Genomic DNA, 11,603 nt, shown 5'->3' with positions numbered 1-11,603 from the left:
GTGGTATCGTCACAGGATCATCAGCGCTGCCCAAGTTCCCACCTGTTGCGAGACTTGGTTAGAGAGGATGAATCAGATTCGTCTAAAACGTCCTTTGCCTCTTCGACCCACTGTCCCTACCGCTTTCCGCTGCGCCTCCCGAACGCACGTCACTCCTTCCAGTCCAAGCCCCGAAGCCGGGCCCCCAGAGAGCAGAGACCTCGGCCAGGGTAGGGAGCTCGGTTGAGAGGAGGGGGTTGTCCCGACCCAGGATAGAGCAGAGGCGCAGATCCCACTTCCTGTAAAGCCAGCGGAACTCGCAAAGAATGCTCTGGAAGAGAAGGTTCACCGAAGAAGAAAAGAACGTACTTTAAGTGGGCTTCGACCCCGGACCCCAGACGTCTGGGGTGGGCCGCACATGAGCAAACCAACTAGCTCCCTGGCGTCTCCTTTCCCTTCCCCTTCCCGCCTCTAATTCTCTTTCGCTTCCTCTCCGTTGCTCCGGGGGCACGTGGTCGCTCCCGGCTCTGCCCCCACCGCGCCCCTCGCCTCCGGGACCCGGCTCCGGCCCCGGCCCCTTCCTCCCAGCGTCGCCCGCTTTCCCTTTCCGTTCGCTCTTCCGCCCCCGCTCTCCATCGTTCTTTCTGATTGGTTGAACGCACCGGAGTCTGGTTGGCCAATCGGCGAGCTGGGCTGGCGGCGATGGGCGTGGCCGCGGCGCCGGGGCCCTCAGATCGAGGCTTCCTCCCCCTCGCAGCCGGCAGCACATTCCGCCGCCGTTGCCGCCGCTCGGCCCGGCAGTTGTCTTAGCGGGAGCTGCGGTCGCGCTGGGGTTAGGGCGGGGGGGGGGGGGAAACGGGCGGGGAGAGGAGGAGAAGGCCGCGACGGAGGCAGGTGAGAGGAGGAAGGAAGCGACGCCGCGGCGGGCATAGCAGCTCAGGCGGCGGCCCGGTTCCTGGGAGTGTCGGTGCGGCGTGGTGGTTGGGGCGGATCCCGCGGGGCCCGGGCGGGGGAAGGAGTCACCGGCCCGGCCATGGCGGACAACGAGAAACTGGACAACCAACGGCTCAAGAATTTCAAGAACAAAGGCCGCGACTTGGAGGTAAACTCGGGGGCGCCGGAGGGGTGGGGGCCGTGGGCCTCGGGTCGATCTACGCCGGGACTCGGAGTGTGGGGAGTAGGGGCGGGAGCCGCCGCCGGGCCGCGGGGGAATGGCGCTGGGGGCCGGCCCGTCCGTGACGCCTGTGCTAACGCGCCGGGAAGTTTGTGTCGGGCCTGGTCCGCCTCCGCCGGGGAGCGAGGTGCCGGGGTACCGCCGGCGCGGCCTAGGCCTGCCCCGAGGAGCCGGCCCGGCTCGGGTGCGAGGGGCTGGGCCGCGCGGCGGGGAGGCCGGGCGCGGCGAGTGCGGAGGAGGCGTGTGTGTGCCGCGCTGCCAGGGCCGGGCTGCGGCCCCCATCCCGGTAGCTGCGGAGATTCCGGCTCTCGCTCCCGCACCGACGTCGGGCGCCGCGGGCAGGAGTGCGGTGGGAGGTGGAGGGGGGGACTAGCGTGTGGCGACCGAGTGAGTCTCGGAACTTCCTCAGTGAGGCCTGAGTCGTCTCCACTTAAAGGCATTTTCTTTGGTCTTCCCGACTCCCGCTTTACCCTTGCCTCCCCCCAGTATTCCAAACTACAGGAGTCAACTTCTCCGTTGAAAAAAAAACACCCCCGGCGTGAGAGGCCATCCTGGTGATGCTAACAGTGCCTTCCAGCGGCCTGTGTTTTACTATGGGTATAGCTGATTCAAGATGTGGCTCACGGTGTGTCCTCTTCCAGGCAAAGGATACCCCTTATTTCAGCTTGTTCACAAATCTCTTTACCCCCTTCTGAGAGACCACCAGCTGCGTTCTTGCATATAGAGTCCAAAGGGTTATACAAAGCTGTCATCCTCTAGTCTGCAGTATCCTTTCCCTCCACCTGCCGGTGGTGGTGGTAGCGGGGGATGGGGTGGGCCGTGGAGTGGCACCATCACGTTTTATTATTTGAAAAGGGTGAAAAGCAACCTTCATTATCTTAAGTAACAGCTGCCCCTGAGGTTCTTAGGCTACATAAGGTGTGTGGGTTAAGCACACACCCACATCACAGATTTTTAATAGAAGACTTCTTCCCTTCAGGTTTAGGCGTCTAGGTAAATAGGGGTTTTTGTTTGTTTCTGTTTTCCATTCTGCATCTGAATCAGGAGGTTAGCTTTTAAGAGAAAGTGGTCAAGTAGTATTTTTTATGTTGTTTCTTTGTACTTTTTTATACTGATATCTTCAAATTCCCATCATTTGTTTCTGAACTTTGAGCATTTGCTTGCCTGAGATAGTAACTGTCTTTTGGACTTTCCACAAAGCCATTTACTTTCCAAGGCAGTTAGTGCTGTCTTAGTGGGTTTCCTAGTTTGAGGGACTATCTCCTAGTTGAAGTGAAATTTCAGCATCTTTATTGAGATAATTCATATGCTATAGAAATTGCCATTTAAATGTAGAACTTACGACTTTTATTAAGTTTACCTAGTTGTGTAATGATGTGATTAAACATTTTTTTGACCAGTATTAATATTTAAAATGAGGGAAAAAATCACAAATTACAAAAGCTAAAAACATAAATACCACAAAGTTACAAACATCCAGAGAAATAGCAGTTAAATGCTTGACAATCCTTCTGATCCTTTTTCCCTCTACATTTCTGGCTGCGCTTTTTTTTTTTTTTTTAACATCTTCGCTGAGATGTAATTCAGATACCATACAGTTCACCCATTTGAAGTGGCTTTTGGTGTTTTCACATAGTTGTGCAGCCATCAGCACAGTCAGTCTTAGGACATTTTCATCACCCCCAAAAGAAACCCAAACTCACTAGCAGTCACTCTTTGTCTTTTTAGATATGCCTATTCTGGATAGTTCATATAAATGGAGTTATACAATATGGGATCTTTTGTGACTTGCTTCTTTTAGGTAGCATAATGTTTTCAAGGTTCATACACTCTGTAACTAGAAAGTATTAGTGTTTCATTCCTTTTTATAGCTGAATATTCCAGTGTGTGGATACACTACATTTTGTTTATTCATTCATCACTTGATAGACTTTTGCATTGTTTCCACTTTTTAACTATTACGCATAATGCTGCTCTGAACATTCATCTACACATTTTTGTGTAGACCTGTGTTTTCATTTCTATTTGCTTATACACCTAGGTGTGGAATTAGTGGGTCATATGGTAACTTTATTTATTTATTAAACATCTTTATTGGAGTATAATTGCTTTACAATGTTGTGTTGGTTTCTGCTGTATAACAAAGTGAATCAGCTATATTTATACATATATCCCCATATCCCCTCCCTCTTGCATCTCCCTCCCACCCTCCCTATCCCACCCCTCTAGGTCGTCACAAAACACATGGTAACTTTATGTGGAGTTGCCAAACTATTTTCAGGTGATCCTTATTTTTTGAATTGATGTTTCCCCTTACTGTGTATCTCTTATTATTTTAGTCAAAATAAGATCGTGTTGATTCTATATTAGAACAATATTATGATATGTGACTTTAAAAAATAATTATAAATACACATTAGGTAAAATTTTTTTGAGAAGTTCATTGTGCCTTATGGGCATCCTTGTGACTTTGATAACCCTGTGTGTGCATTAGGAATGTGAATATTTTCACATTTCCACATAAGGAAATGGAATATGACTTTAAGGGAAAGTCATACTCTCTCCTCACTTGTGATTTATTCTGTCACATATGCCTGCAATGAGATAGAACCATCTTTTATTTTATTTTATTTTATTTTTTAGAACCATCTTTTATTATCCTTAGAGAACACTAGAAGGCCTATTTTGTGTATCTATTCATACATATATGCCTGTGTCCCTCAAAATACTAATTATGCCCATTTCCTCCTCCCTCAAAATATGGTTTCTGTATTGTGCTACAACAAATTCTAAGAAAATACTGCTTTTTGGTTGATCTTACAGTGACATGTTTCATTGGAAGGTCTTTGAAAAGAAGTATGGACCAGTGCTGTCCAGTGAAATTTTATTTAATCTGGTATATCCAAAATACCATTTCAACATGTAATCAGTGTAAAAAAATTTAATGAGATGTTTCATGTTCTTCTTTTCATACTAGTCTTCAAAATCTGGTCTGTCTTTCACACTTACAGTGTATCTCAATTTGGGCTAGCTACATTTCAGGTTCTTAATAGCTGCATATGACTTTGGGAGAATCAGTTAGTCTTAGGGTTCTTTTATCTGTAAAACTAGAGGTCCTTGACATCTGGTTCATGAGTGTTGTGAAGATTAATAGGTTAATGTTAGGAAGATGCCTGGCAATTTTCTAGGCATTTATCACCTTCAGCTTTTCTTAGGGGGAGGAAGGAGATTTAATAGGATTCAGTGGAACTGATTCTCTAACTCCCTTATTTGCAGGTGGCTTTTTGTTTTTTCTCTTTGTGCATATATAAGTTATGTTGAACTTAAAATTAATGGGAACATTTTTAATGTAGAGAGATGTAATTGCTCATTGAAGGGCAGTTTGGGCACAGGGAATTAGTGACCCTTGTAAAGTCAGAATTTCTAAGTGTTGGAATTGAAACTGATTCCATAGCCTTCAGTTTGATAGTTATTCCTGTGTTACATTCTGGCTCCTCCAAAATATGGTCGTGCTAACTTCTTGAAAGATAAAAGCATTAAAGAAGTTATATGTCAGTATCCATTTAAAATAACTTGTAGGAACTGTCAGATGACATTCAGGGTGTGGTTCCTTTTGTGTAGTGTGGTAGAGGATCATCATTATTAGTTTGAGATAGTAACCATAGCTGGGTATGCACAGTGCAACACAGGAAATGGGTAGTGACCAAATTTCAAATTAAAAAAATGTGTCAGAATAAAGCAAATTAATCTCATCTAGCTTATGTTTTAAAAGTAGAGGGGGAATTCTCTCATATTAATAATAAACCTGCATAATTTTTATAGGAGTTCTGAGGTTATCCAGGATTGAATAGAGCATAAGTTATGTTAGAAAAATAATTAGATCTTATAAAAACACTACTTTAAGAAAAATACCCTAAAAAATAAAAGAATACTAAAATGCTACATAATTGGAAACTTGTCATTGTCCACAGAGCATCAAATAAGAACTTCAGGAAAAAATAGTTGCTTGGTTGGCAAGAGTTTAATAAATTGATCAGCTGTATTATTGTTTAGAAATGGCCTTGGTGATTTGTTAAACTGTACAGAATGAAAGGCATTGTTAAGCTATTAAGTCTTGTTAACTTTTAGAGACTGACCTCTCTCATCACAAATCTTGGAACATATTTAATATACTTAAAATAACCACTGTCTAATTTTTCATATAATAGTCCAAGCATGTGACAATATGAAATATCTGATAGAAATATAGTTGGGAATTCAATAATTGTTTTTGTGCTTCCTTTCAGCTTTCCTAGTTTATGAGGCAACCCATTTCAGAATTGCTTCATTGATAATTTTCTTAGAGATACCAAGATGTCATTTTTCATAGAGACTAGTATGTCACATGTGCATGTAACAAGATTGGGAAGAGTTGTAGGAGTGATTTAGCTTTAAAAGAATGAAACAACTTTAGGAAAAATGTGTAGGTAATTTTTTTTTTTTTTTTTTTGCGGTACGCGGGCCTCTCACTGTTGTGGCCTCTCCCGTTGCGGAGCACAGGCTCTGGACGCGCAGGCTCAGCGGCCATGGCTCATGGGCCCAGCCGCTTCGTGGCATGTGGGATCTTCCCGGACCGGGGCACGAACCCGTGTCCCCTGCATCGGCAGGGAGACTCTCAACCAGTGCGCCACCAGGGAAGCCCCAATGTGTAGGTAATTTTTAAACATTGATCTCTTATATCTGATAGTGGTTGTGGGTCCTTAAGATATTTTTAAATGTTTACTGGAGCAGCATTCATCTACTTGAGGCCTATAATGGTGAAATAAGAGCTTGTCAAATCTAACCTTGAACAATGATTGTGGTACTCACTGGTTTAGTTTTGGAACAGAGCAGAAGTCTGATTAAAGGGAACTAACTTCTTGAGCATCTACTGTATTTGCTTTTAATTGTATTCTCATTTCTCTCAGTCATGTAAGTAGGAAGTATTATTATGTAAAGAAAAAAATTCTAGAGTTAAGTGACATAATAGCATAACATTCAAGGGAATGGTCTTAACTCAGGAATGTCAAAGTGAAGTCAATACTATTTGTACTGTACTATATTACCTCCCTTTAACTTCTCTCAGCCTTAATACAGATCTCAAAGTTGATTAAAAGGCTGTATGTGAAAGCACCTAGCATAGTACATGGGGTATAATAGGCATTCAGTAAGTGTTGTTTCCTTTTTTTTTTTTTTAAACCAGAGATCTTTTTGGAAATTGTGTTTTATTTGTGGACTTTAAACTAGAGAACACAATCTGTTTACTTACTGTGCTTTCCATTTAGGTTTAATAAGACAGGGATGAGGGAGACTCCTTTCTTCCACAGATAAAATGAACACAATCTTTATATTGGCACCTACTAAATAAGGATAATATATATGTGCTTGTTACGGTCTTAGTTCAGAAATTTTCAGAGCTTTGGGGCTCAAGACCCATTTATACGGTTAAAAATAAGGACCCTCAAAAAGCTTTACTTGGGGGACTTCCCGGGTGGCACAGTGGTTAAGAGTCCGCCTGCCAATGCAGGGGACACGGGTTCGAGCCATGGTCCGGGAAGATCCCACATGCCGCGGAGCAACGAAACCCGTGCACCACAGCTACTGAGCCTGTGCTCTAGAGCCTGCGAGCCACAACTACTGAGCCTGCGTGCCACAACTAATGAAGCCTGCGTGCCTAGAGCCCGTGCTCCGCAACAAGAGAAGCCACCGCAGTGAGAAGCCCATGCACCACAACGAAGGGTAGCCCCTGCTGGCTGCAACTAGAGAAAGCCCACGTGCAGCAACGAAGACGCAATGCAGCCAAAAATAAATAAATAAATGTATTAAAAATTTTTTTTTTTAAAAAGCTTTATTTGGGAGTTTCTATTAATATCAATTTTTACCATTTTAGAAACTAAAAGTAAGAATTTTAAAAAATATTAACTCAAAAATAACACTAATAAAGCTGTTATTAAAAAAAAATATTTATTTATTTATTTATTTTTGGCTGCTTTGGGTCTTAGTTGCTGTGCGCGCGTGGCGAGTAGGGGCTACTCTTTGTTGTGGTGCGGTGGCTTCTCGTTGCGGTGGCTTCTCGTTGCGGAGCATGGGCTCTAGGCACACAGGCTTCAGTAGTTGTGGCCCACGGGCTCAGTAGTTGTCGCTCGCGAGCTCTAGACCGCAGACTCAGTAGTTGTGGTGCATGGGCTTAATTGTAGCACGGCATAGGGGATCTTCCCGGATCAGGGCTCGAGCTCATGTCCCCTGCCTTGGCAGGTGATTCTTAACCACTGCGTTACCAGGAAGGTCCCAAAGCTGTTTTATATAAACATAAATTTCTTACCGAAGATAACTTATTTTTCAAAACCCAAAAGATTTGGTGAGAAGAGTGGCCATGCTTAACATTTTTTTGAGTCTCTTTAATGTTTGGCTCAAGTAAAGATAGCTGACTTCTCATATCTGTTTCTTTCTTTTTTTTTTTTTTTAGATTTATTTCATTTATTTATTTTTTGGCGTTGGGTCTTCTGTTGCTGTGTGCAAGCTTTCTCTAGTTCCTGTGAGCGGGGGCTACTCTTCGTTGTAGTGCGAGGGCTTCTCATTGCGGTGGCTTCTCCTGTTGCGGAGCACAGGCTCCAGGCACACAGGCTTCAGTAGTTGTGGCACACGGGCTTTGTTGCTATGCAGCATGTGGAATCTTCCCGGACCAGGGCTCGAACCTGTGTCCCCTGCATTGGCAGGCGGATTCTTAACCACTGTGCCACCAGGGAAGCCCCCTCATATCTATTTCTGAATTCAATCTTTTGGTATGTTCTTTTGGTTGAAGTATATGAGGAACATCCAATTTCACACAGTAGGCAGTTGGAAAAGGGAGGAACGTTTAATAGCCTTTTCAGATAATTAAGGAAATTATTCTTTGATATACTATATCATACCATATATACCAAAACTACAGAAATAACACTTTCTTAAAAGTTAGTTGCATTGTGGAATCTGAAGCCATATTAGTAAACTTTTCTTACTTTGTTACATTAAAATTCATTGGTCTGTCTTGCACTTGGACATGGCTGATTTTGTAACATCATGTATTGGTCATTTGGAAAATATTAGTTCACTGAGTTGTGTAGATCTTCCGAATGCTGACACATTTATTTTACAATGAAAATTCACAATTATTAGCATTGCCACGTAGCTCATCAGAAAAATCTTAAATATTGGTAATCTGTCAAGCTCACAGTGGTAGATACAAGTTTTCCAAAATTCTTATCTTCACTTGAAAGCTCAAATTTTGTCATTAGCAAGAAATACTTTAAGTTGTTTTCCTTGAAGCCGTAAGTTCACTTTGCTCGTTTTTGTGAAAACATCTGCCAGACACTTTCTGAGTAGCCATAATTTGTCTCTCAGTTGTTCTTTCAAGTAAAAGTGATGTTCCATGAAAAAAGTGGCTAGTTCAATTAGCAACTTAAACAGTCCCACAAATACTTTTTCCTGAAACAGTCATCCTGCTGCAGAAGGGGGTATGCTGTAGAAGTGGTTTATGTGTAATCCCCATTTCATCACAAAATGTTAGAAAGAAAAGGCCGTTTTTTTGTGTGTGTGTGTGGTACGCGGGCCTCTCACTGCTGTGGCCTCTCCCGTTGTGGAGCACAGGCTCCACAGGCTGAGCACAGGCTCAGCGGCCATGGCTCACGGGCCCAGCCACTCCGCGGCACGTGGGATCTTCCCAGACCCGGGGCACGAACTCGTGTCCCCTGCATCGGCAGGTGGACTCTCAACCACTGCGCCACCAGGGAAGCCCAAAAGGCCTGTTTTTAATAAAAGTAATTTTTTTACTGTTTCATCAAGGACATTATTCTTTTTTTTTTTTAACATTTTTTTCTCTTTTTAAAAAATTTATTTTATTTATTTATTTTTGGCTGCGTTGGGTCTTTGTTGCTGTGCACGGGCTTTCTCTAGTTGTGGTGAGCGGCAGCTACTTTTCGTTGCGGTGCACGGGATTCTCATTGCAGTGACTTCTCTTGTTGTGGAGCACAGGCTCTAGGTGCACGAGCATCAGTAGTTGTGGCACGCGGGCTCTAGAGCACAGGCTCAATAGTTGTGGTGCACGGGCTTAGTTGCTTCGCAGGATGTGGGATCTTCCCGGACCAGGGCTTGAACCCGTGTCCCCTGCATTGGCAGGAGGATTCTTAACCACTACACCACCAGGGAAGCCCCTCATCAAGGACATTCTTCAGTGAACAGTCTTTTTTCTTTTTAACTGAAACACAATGACTATTATTACAGCTTGGTGACATTGCCTTAATTCATGGTAAAGCACCAGCGGCTTTACCCATTGCAGTGCAGTACAGTGCAAATGTTAACATAATAAAAAAAAATTAGTAGTAGTAATTTAAGAAAATAGTTTTGACCTTGTGGACCCTCTGAAAAGGTCTCAGTGTCCCCACAGGGGCCCACTGACCACACTTTGAGAATCACTGTCTGTGTTATTATTGTTGCTTCTGTTATAGGTGATTGTCACTTTTAATTAATAAAAGACTATTGAAGGACTTTACAGTATCACAGTTAAATAACATGGACTATGGAGTCACACCTGGATTTGAACCCTAGTTCCTCTGTTTAATAGTTATGGAAGTTAACTTAATCTCTTTAAACTACTTAAATGCTTAATAGTGCATGGCATATAGTGCAGGTAGAGTGAATGGTGGCTGTTTTTATTTCTACCAACTTGCTTCATCATACATTACATCCAAATAACCCCCTGTGTTCCCTGTCAGATTAACATTTTGTTTGCAGTTCCTTTTGTACCACTGTGCACCGTAATTCACATCACATCACATGAATTGGAGAAGGCTTCTTTTTCCCTTCATTAGCACTCAAGTGAAAGCCTACTTCCTCCTGCATGCTTAACCAAATTGTCACAAAATTACTAGTTTCTGACTTCATTTCTCTAATCCTGTGTTGTAAGTAGGTTAGTAAATACTTTATGAAGATTTTGTAACTGTTGTCCTGTAAGACTGTAAATTTAAGCAGAAAATAGCTCTGATTCACATTATTTGGTACACGTAATGAAAAATGGTTTAAGGCTATAGACATTTACTGGTACTACAAGATTAGCTTGATTATTTACAATGCTAAACTGTTTTCTGTTACTGTGTATTCACTGTTAGGACAAAATTTGATTAGCTATCACTTTTACCCTAAATTTAATTTACATTGAACTTAATGTAAATTACATTTTCAATAATGGTGTATTTTGGCAAACCTGAAATTTCTTTAAACAAAAGTCAGAATCCTAAGATAATGTGGTGTTTCATAATTTGGTGATAGACATATTTTTAATATTAGAAAGCAAATTATGTTCTGTCTCAGTTTCTAGTTCTTTAAATGAAAGCTTTAGTTGCCCAGTATCTACTTGTAATACTTGTTTCAGTTTTTACAGCATGTATGGTTCCTTAAAGTAAGTGTTATGTGAATTTAGTTACAGTAGTTGTATTCTGAAGGCCCTACAGCTAGTCTCTACCTGGTTGTATTAAATGATCCTAACCTTTTTGCCACCCATCCTGCCTATTCCCCTGTTCCTCTTTAGCCACTTTCAGGTGTTGCAGGTCCAGAAAAGAAAAAAGCAAAATAAAGTCTTAAGATTTTTGAATAATTGTTACATTACTCTTGGTTCTTTAGTAATTATGAAACCCAATATTTTCTGTCTTTGTTTAGAATAGTGGCTTTAAATACCATAAACTTTTTCCATAATGTTGATATTAAAAGTTAGGTCTGATAGCTTTAGGCTGAAAGAGCTGATTTTTTAATATTATACAGTTTTGTTTTGGGGAACAGAAACCCAGCTAAAATTAGTTAAAGCAAAGTGGGGGAATCTGGCTCTCATAACCCAGTAAGTTTAAAGACATAGCTCACATTATAAGAGTTCTAATGAAAGTCTGGGGAGGACTCTGATCAAGATTTGATTGCATACTTACGCCTGAATTAATCACTGTGGGCAGAGGAACGTGGTTCTCTGATTGGCCAGCACAAAGTCATGTGCCATAGGCCAGCTGTGTGTGTGGGGGGGTTGCCTTTGTTGGGGGAGGGTGTTGGTACCTCCACTTAAAACACAGGTTTCTCAAAAGAGTGAGGGGTCTGTCTGTTAGAGTAAGAAGAATGGAAGAAAAAACCTATTGAAGACAAAATTATAAAGCACTACCATCCAATACAGATGTAGAATGGTTTCTTATTTTGCCTTTGACTCTTATGTAGAGGTGTTCACAGGTATAGCTACAGAATTGAGTTGTTGATCAACTGTTTTCTCAAACATCTTATATCAGAGTTTTCACACTTTTTTCTCTTAATGTCTTGAATAAGTTTTCCCAATTCCCTTTTGTTCTCCAGCTTTAAAATGGTATTATCTTTAAATTATGACAAAGCTTATTTAGGACCAATAAACAAATAAAATGTATGATCC

The 11,603-nt window shown here is 42.2% G+C and overlaps 1 protein-coding gene across 1 annotated transcript in view; it reads left to right on the top strand.

The window, feature by feature from the left end:
- Positions 1–683: 683 nt before the first annotated feature.
- The window catches only part of KPNA4 (karyopherin subunit alpha 4), a 55,706-nt gene continuing 44,786 nt past the window's right edge, over positions 684–11,603 (top strand). The window contains exon 1 of the mRNA XM_032630592.1: positions 684–1,081. Coding sequence (XP_032486483.1) covers positions 1,013–1,081 — 69 coding nt within the window. The 5' untranslated portion in view covers positions 684–1,012. The remainder of the gene's footprint in view (positions 1,082–11,603) is intronic.

Source organism: Phocoena sinus, chromosome 4 (genome assembly GCF_008692025.1).
Source record: "Phocoena sinus isolate mPhoSin1 chromosome 4, mPhoSin1.pri, whole genome shotgun sequence".
NCBI lineage: Eukaryota > Metazoa > Chordata > Mammalia > Artiodactyla > Phocoenidae > Phocoena > Phocoena sinus.
This window is presented reverse-complemented; position numbering and strand designations above follow the sequence as displayed.